Here is a 20,231-nt window from a genome sequence, read left to right on the forward strand (position 1 = left end):
AATATTGAACCTAGGAGTTCGAAAGCACATCAGTGTAAGTAGATAAATAGGCACTGCTGAGGTGGGGAGGTAAACGCCGTCTGCATGCGCTCAGGCTTCTATCACAGTGTCCTGTTGCGACCGAAGTGGTTTAGTCGTCTTGGTCACATGACCCGGAAAGCTGTCTGTGGACAAACTCCCTCAGTTTGAAAGCGAGATGAGCGCCGCACCCCATAGTCACCTTTGACTGGACTTAACCGTCCAGGGGACATATACCTTTTTTAAAAAATAATAATAATAATTCTTATTTCTTTTTACAAGAAGAGAAAGAGAAAGAGAAACAAAGAACAATACATAATACTGTATAGAGTGGTATAGAGTGCCTTTCATTCTATTACATCTCCAGCATTTATTACTATTCGATCTATTAATTTTTGCCAGTCTGTCTGCTGCCATATACCATCTGTGGTGCATCTTCATATAATTCTCTCTTAATGAATAGCAGGCCGTAAAATTTATATTTTCCCCCCAATTTTTTTCTCCAATCTTCAGAATCAATTGTATATCCTAAATCCTGTTCCCACTTTAGCATATTTTCTCCTTTGACTTCTTGATCTGGGAGGACTTTATCTAATAATCTATACATTTTAGAGAGTGTTTTTTGATTATTTTGTAAAACCTCTCTTTCTAATGTTGATATTTTATTCCCAAATCCCCTGTTTTTATATCTTTCTCATATGTAGCCTTAAATTGGAAATATTCTAACCAATTTATTCCCAATATTTTGAGTTCTTCATATTCTTTTAATCTGATGTTTTTATTCATTCCTTCTACTAAATCTCTATAAGTTGGCCAGGTAATTTTTATATATAATAATTTATATATAATATTTTATATATAATATATATTTCATATATAATATTTTTTTAATGTCGAGGTCCACCATGGTGTTCTTTCTATAATTCCCTCTTTCATTCTCTCCCATACCTTAAATAGCGCCACACCCCATAGTCACCTTTGACTGGACTTAACCGTTTACCTTTACCTTATTGCCAGATTCCACATCTGTTGCTGTTTACTGTTTGCATAGGCTTCTTTCTTCTTTGCGTAATCCTGCCATCACCAGAACTGCTCTTGTCTTTCAGGAAGTCCCTCCAGCCAATCTCTACTGAGCACATTTGTGCTTGATACATATATATATATATACAACCAAACAGTCCAACTCTCTCAGATCATAGGCTGCTTTTCCTCCACGACTCATCAGGAAATTGGTTCTTTGGCTCAGAGGGCCTCTCAGCTTCAGACCATGGAGGGTGTTGCATTGAGATGGAGAGCTGCAACAGTTGTGCTGCAAGGACTTCTGGCGATGACCTGTCTTATTTCAGGTACCAGTTATTGCTATTGGGATGCCCTCTAGTTGCAGACCTGGGTGGCTGGGTGGGTGCCAACTAGATTTGCACAGAGAAACAAGAAAGTAGGGGAAAGAGTTCACATGATAGATGCTCAAGAATTATGCGTGGCCTGAAGAAAGTGGTTAGAGAAACATTTCTCTCTCTCCCTCTCAAAACACTAGATATTGTGGACTGAAAGTTGGCAGATTCAGGACAGCTAAAAGAAAGATCTTCTTCACACAGTGCGAAGTTAAACTATGGAACTCCCTCCCACAGGAGACAGGGATGGCCACCCACCTGGATGGCTTTAAAAGAGGAATAGGCTGCCTGGGGGGCGGGTAATGACTATAATTTGGTTGTCATTGTTCTGTTTTGTAAGTTTACATCTGACTGGTGTTGGTGTGAGTTGAAATCCAACAATTGGCATTGGACTAGATGCCCCTCTTTGTCCCATCCACCTCTATGATTTAATAAAGCCCTAGGACTGGCCATTATAGCATTTTTTACATCCTTCTTTGGTATCTATGCATCAAACCACTCACTCAGGTCCCTCCTTTGGGCCTGCGGTTCAGAACAGGCATTTGACACAAATTTCTGCCTCCTAAGAATTTGTGTTTTCACTTCAAAAGGGGGAAACCAATTTCTAGTCCCTGATGATTTCAAGGCAGAAAGACATTGCTAATAATTTCACCACGATCTCATACCCTTTCTCCCCACATTTCCTTTCAGGAATTTCTGCCTTGAAGTGCCATAGCTCCAACACCGTCCATCTTATGACTCCAAACCATGGCAACAAAACATCAAATGCCTCCCCAGAAAACGGTATTACCAACTGCTCCAGTGCTGAGAACGTTTGCACAGATGCACAACTTATATTCACTATAGGTAAGTGCTGCTCCACCAGGTGGATCCTGTGTGGCTGCTAGATTTTTGAGAGAGGAAAAGCATGAAATTACTTACCTGGGGCCTGAAATGATGTTCTGCATGCATTCAGAATTGAGGTATTTAAAATATGTTTTGATTCATTTTATTTTATATTTGGAGATTTTTTTCCGAACCTCTGCCCTCCATTTCTTTAATTTTTAATAAAAAATAATACCTAGCTGTTTCTGAGAGTTGACACAGACCCAGTTCAGATGTAACACTAAGCCAGAGTTCCAGTTACAGATCCAGTTACTAAGTGCAGAGACAGGGGACCTCTCATCCCTCCAGATTTGGTTGGATCTCAACTCCTACCACCCCTAACCATTGGTCATGCTGGCTGGGGCTGATGTGAGTGAAATCCAACATCTGGCATTGGACTAGATGACACTTGTGGTCCCATCCATATCTACATTTCTATGAAATCTGGAAGGGCATAGATTACTGCTACCAGTATAGTGTTACAAGAGCAACCTTCTGATAGTTTATAAATCTTGTCTTGTTCTTTCAGTTTGATATCCTAGTTCAGAGGTTTTAAACCTTTTTGAGTCCACGGCTCCCTGTTGAACAAGTACAGTGGTACCTCAAGTTACAAATGCCTCCGGTTACAAACACTTCAGGTTACAAACTCCACTACCTTGGAAGAGTTACCTCAAGTTGAGAACTTTGCCCCAGGATGAGAACGGAAATCATGTGCCTGCGGCTCAGCAGCAGCAAGAGGCCCCATGAGCAAAAGCACGCCTCTAATTAAGAACAGTTTCAGGTTAAGAACGGACCTCCGGAAAGAATTAAGTTTGTATCTAGATGTACCACTGCACATTCTTTCTGCAACTTGCCTGTGGTGAGCCAATTAACTGTAGGACTCAGGAGCCAGTTATGTCATCCTTTGTCTGCAGAGGTAGCAATTTCTCACCCTTTTAGTGAACACCCTCCATGCAGAGTATTCCCTCAGCCTCCTCCCCTCTCCCCTCTCCTTGGGAGACCTCCTGGCAGCCACTGGTCTCTGAGTTGCTCCCTCTCGCTCCAAAGAGAGGTTCCTCCTCACACTGCCCCACAGGGGCCTGGGAAAAGGATATCCCCAGCTTTAGTGGCCCAACAGAGACCGGTCAAAGTTGAACATATATAAACTTTATATATAAACTTTTATATTATAAACTAAACATTTTTCGCAAGATTACAAATACACACCTTACAAACACATAAATTATCCCCCCCCCTCTTTTGTGGTTACTTTTCTACTTTAGCTTTAACACTGCGTGTTCCACTTTACTCCATTTTAAAGTTATTCTACCATTTAGCTTAGTAATATTTTTAAGTGCTGATTTAAGTTAAACCTACTAATGAACTTACTTGCAGCCACTCTTCCTAAGTTGGTACAGCATCTTCTTTCCACCACTGGGCAAATGCCATTCTGGCTCCAGTCCTTCCTTGTGATCTTTTGTTAAGCTGGACTGCATGCTAAAAATACAATATGCATCTTACTTGCCTCAGTGGAGGATTTGGAGATATGAGGGTGTAGAAAAGCTCTGGATTTTGCATGGCTAGAATGCAGGCTACCGTCCTATGGGAACCCAGCAATATAAGGCTTTTGAGGTAAAACAGCTGCCAGGAAATGTGTGAAGAAGAAACAGGAAGAAGTGGGAAGTGGAAAGAACAGTCAGCACTTTCTAGGGCAACTCACATGAACAAAATCACCCCCACCCATGGCACTAAGGTAGACATGAATCAGAGGGGGGCAAGACAGGAGGCAGCCCCCTCCCCCTGTAAAGAGTTGCCGTATGTCCAGAATTTTCCAGACATTCCCAGGATTCGGCCATCGGAAACAGCGTTTGGGCCGAAATTGCTGAAATGTTCAGGTATCAACAACTTTGGCCTAGAAACAAACAAAAACCTTTTTTGTCCAGGTTTTAAGCTTTTGAAATATGGCAACCCTAACCCCGCCAAATCATGTATAAATGACTCCCAGAGCAAAAATTGTCAAGGTAAGTTCTTTGGAACACCCCGCCACTGCATCAATCTAGTCTTTGTATATATACATCTCTTCCTATCCCCCTCATTTTAGAAAAAGAAGTTTTGATAATGAGTCACAAAGGCTGTGCCAGCAAGGACCTTGTGGATGGAACAAAACCAATCAACTCTGGTGACCGACACTTTGCCATCCAGTTCAACCAGAGCTACTGTTTTGGTGACCTTTGCAATGTGAAAACGAGGGAAGTTCCCAACACCCCTATCGAGGATGGAGGTATTTTTTTTAGGGAGGGTGTTGAATGCCACCTGAGAGGAAAGTGAGAACTCACAGTTTCACTTGTTGGGAGGGTGGTTGTCAATAGGGAGGCTTGGAGAATTCAATTTTGAATATTTCTAAGGCAAGCGGCCCTTTTCCTCAACTCTTGGGCTCACGTGCTATAGAAAAGGTAACCCCGCTTCTCAAGAAATGAGAAAAGACTGTGTGCTTTAGGGTGTAATTTAGCGGCGAGAGCATGGGGAAAGATTTGGAGGGAGCTGTGAGGGGAGTGGGAATATAGGGTGCACTGCAAAGGTTGTATGAGCTGGAGGGATAGGCGAGGGGTGAGTGGGGGGTAAAGGACCTGATCAGGTGTGGGGTTTGGCAAAATGTCTGGCGGGTTTGGCAAGTAGAGAAAACAGGGGCATCAGCTCCTAATATGTGCAAAAATCGCGCACACCTATAAATTGGAGAACTGCCTCACAAAATTTTGAAGGATAATACCTTGCTTAATGCATCCACGTAAACACATGCTGATTCATTTTGGTGGGTTTACCCTGGGTATGATTAAGATCCTCATTGCTTTGAAAAGGGCAATTTAAGTAGCTTCACTTTGATATGCAAAGTAAACCGAAATATTCCCCCTTATCATTGTTTAAGAGACAGAAAAAAGGGGGAGACTCCTGCAAAGGGGAGTGACCTTTTTTGATCCAGACCCACTACAGACCCCTTGCTCTTCATTTTGATGTCTTACTCCAGTAACAGGCTCCAACCAGTGCTACTCGGGCTTTGGTTGGGGCGCCAGTGGAAGCATCAAGGAGACTATGGAATGCGGCAAAGACTACGACCGGTGTTACCAAGGCAGCATGAACATTACTATTGCACTAGATGGAGGAGGTGAGTTCGCCCTAGGGAATTTCTTCCACAGCCTTAAATTGCTCCACTTCTGACCTTCTCTAATTTTACCATATTGTGCCCTGCTTCCCTTCTAAATACATTATTTAAAGGGTGTGTTCGTGATTTAATTCAAGGGAAGTGCTGGTTGGTGAAGATAGTGACTTGGCTATGGAACAAGGTCAAAACGATTTCATCTGCCCACCAGTGTTAGAAACTCAAGATATATAATCTAGGTGCCAAATGGCTTCTTAAACCAAGGTTACAGTTGCCAAAACAGAATGTCTATCCGTCAGCCCTAAAGACAGCTCTAAAGTCTTGTTTTCCAAATGATGGACTGACTGTGATTGATTCTTGGTTAAACATCTGGCTAGTTCAGATGACCATCTAGAGCAAGGTTAAGAACTTTAAGTTCTCAGGGAAGAAAAGTCTCTTGATCCAGGGAAAGTCCACATATATATTACGTTATACACAACGTAAGAATATTTTTCACAACCGTGAGCAGGGCAGTGGGGTGGGGGAAATGAAGACAAGTGTCAACAATTAGCTATAATGAATTCTACAGGATGTGGTATTAGTGCGTGAAAACAGTCAAGATCCAGTGATCCCCAGGCTGGTACCTCCAGATGTTGGAGATGTTAGGTGTCATCCTGGCACTTGGTCGCAGGTGGCGATAGCAGGTGAAAAATGTGCCTGGCTAATTTTAAACACTGCTGCCCATGTCTTACTTGAAGACTGCTTTCTTTACAGCAGCCTTTGCCCTCTAGAAGTTGGCTGGGGCTGATGGGAGTTGGAGTCCATGACGTATGGACAGCCCAAGTTGGTGAAGCCTGTTTTACAGCTTCACTGTGACTCTCTCCCTATTTTAGCAATTGTCTGCTGATTTATTCCCTCTTTAGGGTGATCGATTGATTGCAGGGGGCCTTTTGGTTATGTGACATCTTAATAATGCCATCGGTTAATAATAATAATAATAATAATAATAATAATAATAATAATAATAATAGTAGTAGTAGTAGTAGTAGTAGTAGCAAGCTGTTTGGGAATTTGGGCACATTGAAAAATGGGATGTGACAAGCTGTTTCTAAATGAAATAAATGCATCTGACCAGGTTCAGAGGCGACTGGGGCCCCTTGACACAAGTGTAATCCTTTACATGTACCAATATGAATATAATTTATGTGTATGGCCAAAGCCATTGCACAAGATAAAAGACATAAAGCAGATAAAAAAACAGAATAATATATATTACACAGCTAAAATAAATAATTAAAATACTTCTTGAAGCCAAACATTATAGAATCAGAGAACATAAAATTGTTGAGTTGGAAGGGACACCAAGGGTCATCTAGTCCAACCACCTGCGATGTCAGAATCCCCCCCCCCGAATAATTAAATAAACCTACGCACACAAACCTTTCACCTCCAAATCACCGCTCTAAGGCAAAACAGGCTACTTTTTCACCCCTAAATATGGGTTGCCCCTCAGGCTCCAAGTTCTTCATGATTCCCTGTGGCGTCTCAATGCATGCTGGGAGAAGTGGGCCAACGTCCCCCCATACCTAACATGTTGTGTCTTTCTTGTCCTCCCTTCTCTTCCACAACAGGATACAGCTCCGTGCCCATGATTCTCAGGACCTGCCAGCGCTCAGCCTGTGATGTTATAAAGAGCCAATCCTTTGGCCCTATAAATATCACCAGCGAGTCAGGGCCTTGCTGCTCCGGCAGCAAATGCAATTGGAAGGATGATGGTTTTTCATTCAAGATACTCCACCCAACCAATGATGGTGTGAGGAGCACACCAAACCTGTCTTAAGATCAGTATGGGTCAGGTTTCCTGGCAGCATTAGGAGCCACTGTCCTTGGGATATGGGGCTGAGAAAGGGGCTTTGGGAGCACCTGAATTGCTGGAACCTGCACTTGGGTTTGGAAGGGCTGTGTTGTGGAGCAGGAAGGAAGGAGGGGAGTTAGGGCTCCATGGCAGTGACCAGTCTCTTTTTTAAAAAAATAATTTTTATTAAGAATTTCAACATAACAAATTATCAAAACATATCACCTTCATTATTTCCCCCCCTTTTTTCTCCCCTCCCCCCTCCCCAAAGAACCCTCCCCCGAGACTTCCCTCAGTTCCTCTCTCTGATTTCTCAATACATGTTATCCTTTGCATATTGTAAAATTATATAAATCCTAACATTATCTGTCTATTATGTTAACAATCAATAAATTTGTGTATGTTTATTCAAAACCTGCCAAGGAGTCCATTTCATTTTGTTTTCTTTTTAAGTAGTTTGTAAAAAGTTCCCATCCTTCTTTGAAAGTCACAGTTGTCCTTGTCTCGCAATTTGTATGTCAGTTTCGCCAGTTCTGCATAATTCATCAGTTTCTCTTGCCACTCTTCTTTTGTCGGGGTTTCCTCATTCTTCCATCCTTGTGCTATCAAGACTCTTGCCGCCTTTGTAGCATACATAAATAAATTCTTTATTTTCCTTGGCAGGTCTTTTCCTACCATCCCTAACAAAAATGCTTCTGGTTTTTTTTTACAAATGTGAATTTAAACATTTTCTTCAACTCATTATTTATCATTTCCCAATTTTTAAAAATTTCTCTACATTTCCACCACATATGGTAAAAAGTCCCTTCTTTTTCTTTACACTTCCAGCATACATTTGACCCGGTTTTGTACATTCTTGCAATCTGTACTGGTCTTATATTCCATCTATACATAATTTTCATGTAATTTCTTTCAAAAGAGAACAGTCTGTAAATTTTAAATCTGCTTTCCACAATTTTTCCCAATCCTCAAATTGTATATTATGTCCTATATCTTATGCCCATTTGATCATGACCGATTTCACCTTCTCATCTTTCATTCTAGCAGAATACTATATGCACCCTTCAGCAACTTCACTTTCTCTTCTATGACTTCCTTTTTAAATTTAGAAGTGGCATAACTAATTCCGGGGTTTTTTTTTTGTCTTCTTTACATATCTCATGTAATTGCCTGTAATGTAACCAACTCTGAAAATGTTCTTTTATTTCCTCATACTCTTTCAATCTCCATTTTCCTTCTCGGTCTTTTAATAAATCACTATATGTGAGCCCAAAGGCTTGAGCAACCAAGCTTCAATTGGTGAGAGCCACCAAGGTGTCTTTTGTTCTATTAAGTCTTTATATCTCTCCCATACCCTCATTAATGATTTCCTGATTACATGATTATAAAATCCCTTATGTACTTTTCCTTTCCCATACCATAAGTATGCATGCCATCCAAATCTTCTAAGTCCAGTGCTTCTTCCTTTTCCAGTTTTATCCAGTCACTAATCCATACCAAACATGCAGCCTCATAATACAATTTAAGGTCTGGGAGGGGGAAACCGCCTCTTTCTTTTGTGTCTGTAAGTATCTTATGCTTTATCCTTGGCCTCCTGCCCCCCCCAATAAACTTAGAAATTTAGTTCTGCCATCTTTTGAGGCAATCATCTTTCACCATTACTGGGACTGTCTGGAAAAGAAATAGCATTTTTGGGAAAACATTCATTTTTACCGCTGCTATTTTTCCTAGCAGGGAAAGGTTCATTCTACTCCATATTTCTAAATTCCTTTTTATCTCAAACCACACTTTTTCATAATTGTCTTTGTAGATATTTATATTTCTTGTTGTTAGCCATATCCCTAAATATTGTACCTTTTTATGGACTTCTATCTCAATACTTTGCTCCAACTCTTTTTTTTCTTCTTCCTTCAAATTTTTAACCAATAACTTAGTTTTATTCCTATTTAATTTAAATCCTGCCACTTCCCCAAATTTGTGAATCTTTTCTATAACTCTAGGGAGAGAGTTTTTGGGATCTTGCACTGTAATCACCAAATCATCAGCATATGCTTTCAATTTAAACTCACTTTTCCTGGTTTTTATCCCAGTGATCTCTTTATCTGCTCTTATATTTCTGGCAAGTACTTCCAGGACCAGAATGAACAAAAGTGGTGATAATGGACAGCCTGTCTAGTTCCTTTTTGTATCTTGCAATCATCTATTATCACCTGGTTTACAATTAATTTAGCTTTTTGTTCTGAATATATTGCTTGTATTCCTTTTAAAAATTTAGATCCGCAATTAATTTCTTCAAGTAACTTTATCATTAAATTCCAAGAGACGTTGTCAAAGGCTTTTTCAGCATCTATAAACATCATTGCTGCTTTCTTTTCATTTTTAACCTCCAGGTATTACATTCAAAATGTTTCTTATATTCTTCTTCATTTGCCTACCTGGAAGGAATCCTGCCTGATCTTGATGTATATACCCATTTAATATTTTTTTTCATTCTGTTAGCTAAAATGTTTGCAAATAATTTATAATCATTGTTTAACAATTTGATAGGCCAAAATAATAATAATAATAATAAATGAGATAGGCCTATAATTGCAGCAAATCTGAGCCTTGTTTTAGAATTACTATGATATAAGCCTCTTTCCATGTTTCTGGGATTTCACCTGTATTTAAAATCTCATTCATAACATTTTTCAATGGGTTTACCAGTTGTTCACTTAATTTTTTATAATACTTTGCCGTTAATCCATCTGGACCAGGAGACATGCCATTTTTTGTCCACTTTATTGCCTCTAGCACTTCTTGAACTGTTATTTGAGTATTTAAGATAGTCATTTGTTCCTTTTTATTTTATATTACTATAAATTACTACTTTATATTACTATATATTACTACTTTTAATATATTCCTCTATTTTAAAAATTTTCTCCTTCACTTTCCTATACAAATCTGAAAAATATTTTACAAATGCTGCTCTTATTTCCTTCGTCTTATCTGTGATCTTTCCATTTATGTTAATTTTATTTCTAGAGTTCCTTTGTTCACTTTTCTGCAAATGCCACACTAGCAGTTTTGGTGATTTATTGGCATGCTCAAAATATTTTTGTTTCATTCTTTTTATTTTCCAGCTAGTTTCCTCATTGACTATCATAGAATATTGAGTTTCTAATATTCTAATTGCCTGCTTGACTGACTCTTTATTTACTTTCTTTGACAATTGTTTCTCCTTATCAGCAATTTCCTCTAAAATCTATTTTTTCCCTTTCAATTTCTTTTTGAATGAATTTTGTTGTATAAACAGTCCTCTCACCACCACCTTACTTGCGTCCCAGACCGTCTGCAATTTTGTCTGTCCTCGAATGTTTATTTCAAAATAATCACTCAAGGCCTTTTTGGCTTTTTCCAGAAATTTTTGATCATCTAAATGAAATTTGGCTTTCTTTTTTTATTTCCATTGTCAAGGAATTATGATCTGAAAATGTCCTGGGATTAATCTCATTTATTTAAACTTGAGGTTCCAACTCTTTGGATATCCATAGTTAGTCTATTATTGAACTGCTGTCATGAACATGACTGTAATAAGTGAACTCTTTGTAAACAAATGTCTTATTCTCCATATATCTATCAAATTCAAATTTTGAGCCAAATCAAAAAAGATCTTTGGTAATCTGCCTTCTTTCGTCTCTTTTTTCCTAGCTGATCTATCTTTTTCTAATGATGGAACTCCATTTAAATCTCCCCTTAACATCATCTTTTGATCTGTAAATTCAAGTAATTCTGTTTGCAATTTTTTTAAAAAAGACTGCTTTTTTCTCATTGGGTGCATAAATTCCTACCAGAATCACCTTGTCTCCCTGAATTTTTATTTGTATTATTAAAATCCTCCCTTTTTCATCTTTTTGAATCAATTTGGGTTCTAGTGCAGGGTTAATGTAAAAAAATTACTCCTCTCTTTTTTGCTTTATCCGCCAAGATGAAGTCCAAACCTAATTTTTTATTAATTAAAACTTTTTTATGTTTTTTTGCAATGTGTGTCTCTTGAAGACAAATTATGTCCGCCTTCTGTTTTAAAATTACATGCTGAATCCTGTTACGTTTAGCTTTGCAGTTCAAGCCATTCATGTTCCAACTCAATATTTTAAGATTGGCCATTATCAGAGTCAGTTACAATATCTGTTTTCCCACCTGTTGCTCCTTCCAATAATAGCCGCTCCAGGGCAGCTCTTTGTTCAGCTACTGGGTCTGTTCTTATGTCATGTCCAGGGTCTAAGTCTCTTCTATGTTTTTCAAAAAATTCTTTGGCCTGGTATTCTGTTGTCAGGAAAGCATTGTATAATGTTTGGATTAAATATAAAGATTTGCTGGAAAATAAAACCCCAAGGTGGTTGTCGCCAATGGAGGCAAAGGCTGTGAAAAGACTCAATATGGAGTCCAAATGGCCGAAATATTGGGAAATTCTGGAACAAGAAGGGGACAAACTGAAATGGCAGAGTTTTGAGAAATTAAAAGATAAAGTGCGAGACTGGCTTCATTATTACCAAATAATGGAGGCTTACAAGTTGGACAGGAAAATTGGCTTCCAGGTGGAAAAATCAAAATTGGAAACAGAATTGTTAGAACCCAAAATTAAGAATTTGTCAAAAATGTATAACTTGCTGTTGAAATGGAACATGCAGGATGAAACGGTTAAATCAGCTATGATTAAGTGGGCACAAGATATTGGTCATAACATTATGTTTGCTGACTGGGAACAGTTGTGGACCACCGGTATGAAATTTACGGCATGTAATGCCCTAAGAGAGAATATTATGAAAATGATTTATAGGTGGTACATGACCCCAGTCAAGCTCGCAAAAATTTACCACTTGCCTGATAATAAATGTTGGAAATGTAAAGAAAATGAAGGTACATTCTTTCACCTTTGGTAGACGTGCGCAAGGATTAAGGCTTTCTGGGAAATGATATATAATGAAATGAAAAAGGTACTTAAATATACCTTCCTGAAGAAACCAGAGGCCTTTCTCCTGGGCATGGTCGGCCAATTGGTGCCAAAGAAAGATAGAACATTCTTTATGTATGCCACAACAGCAGCAAGAATACTCATCGCAAAGTATTGGAAGACACAAGATCTACCCACCTTGGAAGAATGGCAGATGAAGGTGATAGACTATATGGGACTGGCAGAAATGACTAGCAGAATCCGAGACCAGGGAAGAGAGACGGCTGAAGAAGATTGGAAGAAATTTAAGGACTATCTTGGGAAATATTGCAAAATTAATGAATGTTAGAATGATTTTGGTTTAGAAAATTAAGGGGTTTTTCAGCTGTAATGATTAAGTAAAAAGAAAAGAAAGGTTGAAAATTAAATGAAAATTAAGGGAGAGGATTTGCTGAATTAATAATTAGAAATTGGAATACAAAAAGGGAGGTATGATGAGGTCGGGGAAGTAAGTTATAAGAAAATAAGGGAATGAAACTTTACTTGTTTTTAAATAGTTTTTAGTTTTGTATTTAGTTTTTTATTTTTTGTGTTTGTGTTTTGTTTTTATTACTTTTTTTTGTCTAATCTTTGAAACGTCAATAAATATCTTTTTTAAAAAAGAAAGAATTCACTCCGTAAGATGCACAGACATTCCCCCTTACTTTTTAGGAGGAAAAAAGTGCATCTTATGGAGCGAAAAATGCGGAAGTTCCTTCTTTCTTCACACATAGACCTATACTCATACACATTCATTTCAGTGGGTTACCCTGAGTACAATTAAAGTACTTACTGCTTTGAAAAGGGCAAATTAAGTAGGTTCACTTTCATATGCAAAGCAAACTGAAAGATCACCCCCCCCATCATTACTGAAGACACAGAATAATGGGGGAGCCTCCTATAAAGGGGAGCCAACCTTTTCAACCCAGCCCCACTTTAGCAGCTTAATGGGGTGAGTGAAGCTCAACAGGCCCCTTGCTCTTCATTTTGATTTCTTATTGCAGCAGCTGAAGGAAGCAGCTCCAACCAGTGTTACTCAGGCTTTGACTGGGGCCTTGATGATACCGTCCATAAGATTGTGACATGCAGCAAGGGCTACAACCGGTGTTACAGTGGCACCTACAACATTTCAGTAGGTGAGTTCTTCCTAGCAAATTTATTCCACAGCTGCTCCTGGCCTACAAAACATTTTGCCCCCTGCTGGTCTTTATTGGTGGTTGTGGGTAGACAGGACTTGTTGGGAAGCATGCTTTGTCATTAACAGTTCAACATCCCAACCTATTCAAATATGATTTATGTGTGTGTGGACAGAGTCATTACAGAAGATAAAAGACATAAAAGAGAATAAGATACATGACACAATTAAAATGAATAATTAAAATAGTTCTTAAGACCAAACGCTATGTCAGTTAAGAGTTTGCTCCCCGGAAGAATTTAACAGATTTCCCCCCTCAAAATTGCCACTCTAAAACAAAACAGGCAGCTTTTTCAGACGTGTAGGGGGGTCTACTCCCTAAGTACTCATGGGTTTGGATTACCCCTCAGGCTCCATGTTCTTCACAATTCCTTGTGGCGTCCCACTGCATGCTGGGAAAAGAGGGGCAACAGCCCTCATGCCTAACGTTTTTGCCTTTCTTCCCTTCCCTTCCCTTCCCTTCCCTTCCCTTCCCACAACAGCAACCCTCTCAATGTCCATGATCTTCAGGACCTGCCAGCGCCCAGCCTGCGATGCTATAAAGAGCCAAATGTTTGGACCCATAAATATCACCAGCAAGTCGGAGTCTTGTTGCTCCAGCAGCAATTGCAATGGCATGATAATTAACCCAACCAATTATGGTGCGAGGAGCACCACCAACCCATACCTGTCTTATGATCATTATGGGTCAGGTTTCCAAGGGCTCAGCCTTCAACTTTGCCATTTCCTGGCAGTCCTGGGAACCACCATCCTAGGGATATGGGGGTGAGGAAGGGGGTTTGGGAGCACCTGAACTGCTGGAACCTGCATTTGGGTTTGGAAGGGCTGTGTTGTGGAGCAGAAAGGGAGGGAGGGAGGGAGGGAGGGACGGAGGGCTCCAAGACAGTGACCTGTTCCAACCAATAGCATGTATGGCTCATATCTATAAAATAAAAAAATTATTTGGATAACCACCGCCTTGGGGTCTGATTCTCCCTCCCAAAACCAAGCAATTTGTTTGCTTCCCAAGACCCCACAGATTTTGGCTATGATGGCAAAATACAACGGGCTATACCCAACCAGGTTCTACTCAGAGCAGATCCACTCAAATCAATAATAATAATAATAATAATAATAATATATTATTATTATTATTATTATTTCTATTCTGCCCATCTGAATGGGTGTCCCTAGCAGCTAAGGGTGGCTTTCAGCAGAACAGAATAAAACTTAAACATTAAAAACTTCGCTAAACAGGGCTGCCTTCAGATGTATTTTAAAGATAAGATAGCTGCTTATTTCCTTCACATCTGAAGGGAGGGTGTTCCACAGGGCAGGCACCACTACCGAGAAGGCCCTCTGTCTGGTTCCCTGTAACCTCACTTCTCGTAGTGAGGGAACCGCCAGAAGGCCCTCGATGCTGGACCTCAGTGTCCAAGCTGAACAATGGGGGTGGAGACGCTACTTCTGGTATAGCTGAAGTTAATAGCCATGTCAATTAACTTCAATGGGACTACTCTCCATAGGCCTGGGATTGGATACAACTCATAAACTACATATTCAATATAATAATGTTATTGATTGGGGGGACCCCTAAACCCTAGAAATTAATAAATGCTAGGATGTTGATTATTTGGGATATGAAGGGAGAATTGAAGCTGCAGAGGAATTCCTGGACTAGCCTATGCAAAATGACCTGGCCAAGCTAGGGCCATTAAGGAACAATAGGGGCCCTAGAGGGAAGTTGGGGGGGGCTGGGGTCCCGTCTCACAGTGTTCATAGGACCAAGAGACATGCAGGGTGAGGGAGCTGCTTCAGTGACTTGCACCACCTGTGCCAATACCTCAAGGACCGCCTCTTTCCATGTGAACCTACCGGGATCCTGAGATCATCTTCTAAGGCCCTTCTTTGTGTGCCTCCTCCTCGAGAGGTCCAGAGGGTGGCAACACGAGAACGGGCCTTCTCTGCAGTGGCTCCCCGACTATGGAATGCTCTCTCTTGGTGCCTTCCTTAAACACCCTTAGGCGCCAGGCAAAATCATACCTTTATAACCATCCTATGCCCTTTTAAAATGTGGCTCTTTTCTGGGGGGGGGGGCGTTATTGGGTTGTTGTTTTTATTTTGATTATATATATTGTGGTTTTTATGTTGATCTTTTCTGTGAAACTCCCTGAGACCTCCGGGTATACGGCGGTATATAAATTCAATGAATAATAATAATAATGATGATGATGATGTTTGTGTGGTGGATATCACTTGGAAATGCAGCTCAATAAAGGCATTTCTTAAGGAAACTAGTGAGAGTTTGGTCTAAAATGCTCTGTTCTCAAGTCCGGATACCAAGGGGGTGTTTCCTATTAGTTGTAGGTCCATTCTGGATTCTATCCAGAAGAGCCAATCCCTTAGTTGACACTTATTCAAAGTCACAGCAGAACTCAATTCTGGAAAATAAGAAGAACCTAAAACATATTGACAAGCTGCTTTCCAGAGTTGGTTATCATACTCATTTTCTATCCAGATGGCATTTGGCTCGTGCTATTTATGGTGGTAAATAAGTCTTCTCTTTTAAGCCCATCAACTTTGGGAGCCAACAGCCCCCTCAAATATAATATGGAAGGCAACAAATATACCTCGGCCTCTAGGAGTTGGTGTCTATGATCTGCTGTTTGCAGACACTGGACACAATGGCGTAACAGGAGGGGGGCTGTTGGGGCCATTGCCCCAGGCACATTTTTTTGTGCCCCCACCTATAGTTCCCATCGAGGGAAGCTGCGTCTGGGCTGGACTTTGGGGCTGGGCTTTGGCGCATGGGCGACAGCAGCAGACCCAGGGGGAGGAAGCCTGGGAGAGACAGCAGTGCTGCCTTTCTCTGATGCTGTGATCGTCCAGCGGAGAGGCTGAGGGCAGTGGCAGAGGAAGAGGCCCTGGGTGCCATTTCTGAGGGGGTGACAAAAAGGCACCCCGCGGGGTGTTCACCCCACCGTCCCTGACAGCAGCAAACTCTAGCTGAGCTATCCAGAAGCTATGTACCCAAAGAGCCGCTTCTTCCAAGGATTCCAACAAAGTTTATTGATCCTCAGCCGACACAGTTATATCTAAAGACCAGCTGTGTGCATGCACATTTTCTGCACTTTTCTGGGCAGAAACGTTTCACCTCTAACAAGTCTTGTTTTCATAGTCTGTTGGCTGAAGTCTGTTGTCAAAGCTGGATTTAGGCCTGGTGGGCGGTTCCCCGGCACAGGGCGCTGAGCCAGGGAGAGGTAAGGGAGGTTTTGAGCAGCAAGCTGTTTTTGACAGTTCCCCCCATCCTCCACCTTACAGTTCACAGCGAGATTTGTCTGAAAACGGACGAAATGAGCAGAAGGAACTGGAAATCCTAAAAGCATCTTCTCCAGGCAGGTTTGGAGACTGGAAGCTGAAGGAAATTGCTTTGCATTAGATTTTTTATTTTATAATAATAATAATAATAATAATAATAATAATAATAATAATAAATAATAATGTTTTATTTATACCCCGCCCTCCCCAGCCAAGGCCGGGCTCAGAGCGGCTTACAATCAATAATAAAAACAAGTTGAATGATTACAACTTTAAAACAAAATTAAAATACAACATTAAAATATTAAAACATTAAAATATTAAAATGTAGCCTCATCGCAGGAGGAGAAGGAAAGGAAAAAAGAAAGAGAGGGGAGGATTTATGAAGCTATGAATTTGTCTTTCTGCTTGAGAAAAACAGAAAGGGGAAAGGAGGGTGGGAACCCCTAGACATCCGCCCGACTGTCTTTGTGATTCAGCCATGGAGTGAACATCAGACAAAGAAAAAGGAGTGGAAGATAGGATGGGAGAAGGATGGGCGAGGAGAGCAAGAGAGGCCAGCCTTCGTTTGCACCAGCGCAGCTGGTTGGCTATCACTCATTATTAAAATATTAAAATATGGGTCCGCCCCTGTTGGACAGCTGCCTGCTTCTTTATGTAATCCTGTCCTCACCAGAACTGCTCTCGTATTTCAGATAGTCCCTCCTGTTATTCTCTAGCTAGCATGTTTGTGCACGAGATATATATATAACCAAACAGCCCAACTCACTCAGATAATAGACTGCTTTTCCTTTTCCTCCACGACTCATCAGGAAACTGTCGCCTTCAGACCATGGAGGGTGTCGCATTGAGATGGAGAGCTGCAACAGTTGTGCTGCAAGGACTTCTGGCGATGACCTTTCTTATTTCAGGTACCAGTTATTGCTATTGGGATGTCCTCTAGTTGCAGACCTGGGTGGTTGGGTGCGTGCCAACAAGATTTGCACGGAGAATCCTAAGGTGTATGGAAAAAGTTCAGAAAGGGGCAGCCAAAAGGGTTCAAGGGGGTGGAATGACTCATCTGGTAGAGCATGAGAAGCTTAATCTCAGGGTCATGGGTTTGAGCCCCATGTTGGGCAAAGGATTTCTGCATTTAACATGTACATAAGGACTCTCCTCAAGGGCAGAGGGATGTTAACTCTTGCCCTTCCAGACTCCTTCTTCAAGATCTTGAAGCTGAGCCAGCATCCTTTTAGTTCAGCAACAAGAAAAATGAATGATATAGTATGTAGCCATTTTAAGCTGCAGCTCTGTTGTGATTCACTTAGCCGGGTGCCTTAGATCTGAGTATAATACACTAGATTTTTTTCTTAGATTAATGTAAACAAAGTAACAAACAGAAACCTGGACATTTAAAAATCCTCCCAGACAGAAATTTCAAGGAAAAAGAGGACATACTGCTACTACATACCCTACTTCGGATGTTTCCCAGATAGTGAACGTCGTATGACTTGCTTAAGTCACATTTGGGGGCCTGCTGGTTGGGAGGAGTGTCTCTATGATGTGGGTTCTCTATCTGTGGGAGAAGGGACCCAGCAGCCGAGGTGGACTGGCTGTTCGTGTCTTTGCTGAAATCTGCTTTTCTTTTGCGATGCGTACTAAGCTTTTACGAGCAGCCCCACCCCAGTGGGAAGGTCCTCCGTCTGTTTTGTGAGTGCTGGTGGGGAAGAGTTTCTCTGTGATGTCAGTTTAGCCCTGTCTGCGAAGAGGAGAAGGTCTGGGCTACATCAAGTAAAGAGAAGGCGGAGTCATGTCCCCCAGGAGCTTTCCCGGAAAGTGAATGTGGTTTGACTTGCTTCATGCTGGCACTCAGTAGAGAGGCAATGGCTAAGCAGCCTAATGTAGTGTTTATAAAGTTGTGGGAAAACCTACCCAGGGAGAAGCAGGAAATGAAGAAGACCTGAGCCATCTGCTCCCCTCTCGCTGAAGAGGGAGAAGTGGGGAGGGGATGTTTCAGCTCTTTCTTCTGAGTGACAGCTGTCAGCCAAGAATCTGTATCCTGCCTCTAAGCAAAGGCAGTAAAAGCCCTCAGACCAGGAACTGTGAAGTGTGCTCCCATGGAGCTGTCTGCCTCCACCCATAAATTTTTTTGGTTCAAACTTTACTTTCAAACCTACACTGTGCTGTAGGTTTTTCCCATTATTATTCTCTATATTTTTCATTAAAAGATAAAAAAGTGCATAATTACAAGTGCACAGAGTAAGATAAGACACAAAACAGAAGAAGAGAAGAAAAGAAGGAATACCTAGGTAGAAAACTCCCTCCCCCATTTTTTATAAATAAAGTATTAGGTTAAGTTTTCTTTAACTACAATACCTTGTTGGGGTTGGGGATAATACATATAATTTGGTTGTCATTGTTCTCTTTTGTAAGTTTACATCTGACTGTTGTTGGTGCGAGTTGGAATCCAATATCTGGCATTGGACTAGATCAGTGTTTCCCAACCTTGGGCCTCCAGCTGTTTTTGGACTACAACTCCCATCATCCCTAGCTAGCAAGACCAGTGGTCAGGGATGATGGGAATTGTAGTTCAAAAACAGCTGGAGGCCCAAGGTTGGGAAACACTGGACTAGATGTTCCTTGTGGTCCCATCCAACTCTATCATTTAATAAAGCTCTAGGACTGGCGTTTTTGACATCCGTCTTTCGTATCCACACATTAAACCACTCACTCAGGCCCTTTCTTTGGGCCTGCGGGTCAGAACATGGATTTGGCGCAAATCTTTGCCTCCTAAGAACTTCTGCTTTCATTTTAAAAGGGGGGAAATAATTTCTAGTCCCTGATGATTTCAAGGCAGAAAGACATTGCTAATAGCTTCTCCAGAATCTCATACCCTTTCTCCCCACACTTCTTTTCAGCAATTTCTGCCTTGAAGTGTCATAGCTCCAGCACCGTGAAACTTACCACTCCACACAAGGGCAACACCACGTCAAATACTTACACAGGAGGTGGCATTAGAAACTGCTCCCATGATGAGAATGTTTGCACAGATGCACAACTTACATTGACTATTGGTAAGTGCTGCTCTGTCAGATGAATCCTGTGTGGCTGCAAGATTTTTGAGAGAGGAAAAGCATGAAATTACTTGCAATCCCTAAAATTCCCAGCGGGATTACCTGGGGCCTGAAATGATGCTTTGCATGCATTCAGAATTGAGGTATTTCAAATGTGCTTTGATTCATTTTATTTTCTATTTGCACATGTTGGGGTTTTTTGTTTTTTGTTTACTTTGTACGGCGCATGTGCAGCATTGCTACATACACCGCATGCGCTGTACATAGCGATGCCGCACATGCGCTGTACAAAGTGGTTTGCCGCTGGCGCTGCTCCATCACCTTGCGGACAGCGGTGGGATCCCTCCCTCGCCGCTACAGCCACATGCAAACAATCCTCCGTTCGCAGCTGCAGCCACGAGCAGAGCATCCCAGCACTGTCCATACGGCGCTGGAGCACCGTCGCCGGCAAACCGCTATCTACAACACATG

The 20,231-nt window shown here is 41.1% G+C and overlaps 1 protein-coding gene and 3 long non-coding RNA genes across 6 annotated transcripts in view; 2 read left to right on the top strand and 2 right to left on the bottom strand.

The window, feature by feature from the left end:
• LOC309375156 (uncharacterized protein) overlaps positions 1-20,231 on the top strand; it is a 55,994-nt gene that overhangs the window by 10,531 nt on the left and 25,232 nt on the right. The window contains exons 5-8 of one of the 3 annotated variants that reach the window (XM_081920698.1): positions 2,100-2,255; positions 4,354-4,533; positions 5,275-5,412; positions 7,017-7,446. The exons of 1 other annotated variant lie outside the window; for it this stretch is intronic. In XM_081920698.1, coding sequence (XP_081776824.1) covers positions 2,100-2,255; positions 4,354-4,533; positions 5,275-5,412; positions 7,017-7,225 — 683 coding nt within the window. In that variant the 3' untranslated portion in view covers positions 7,226-7,446. Of the gene's footprint in view, positions 1-2,099; positions 2,256-4,353; positions 4,534-5,274; positions 5,413-7,016; positions 7,447-20,231 lie in introns of those variants that run through there. One more of the 3 variants, XM_081920697.1, reaches the window with a different exon arrangement.
• LOC309375364 lies at positions 1,223-19,171 on the bottom strand. The gene is made up of 2 exons (XR_014170859.1): positions 18,158-19,171; positions 1,223-1,427 (listed from the first exon to the last, which is right to left on the bottom strand). It is a non-coding gene; the product is annotated as an uncharacterized lncRNA (long non-coding RNA).
• On the top strand, positions 12,847-14,260 carry LOC309375373. The gene is made up of 2 exons (XR_014170872.1): positions 12,847-13,351; positions 13,893-14,260. It is a non-coding gene; the product is annotated as an uncharacterized lncRNA (long non-coding RNA).
• LOC309375369 lies at positions 16,432-18,149 on the bottom strand. Its single transcript, XR_014170867.1, has 2 exons — positions 17,477-18,149; positions 16,432-16,804 (listed from the first exon to the last, which is right to left on the bottom strand). It is a non-coding gene; the product is annotated as an uncharacterized lncRNA (long non-coding RNA).

Source organism: Podarcis melisellensis, assembly GCF_964234715.1.
Source record: "Podarcis melisellensis genome assembly, chromosome: 8".
Classification (NCBI taxonomy): domain Eukaryota; kingdom Metazoa; phylum Chordata; class Lepidosauria; order Squamata; family Lacertidae; genus Podarcis; species Podarcis melisellensis.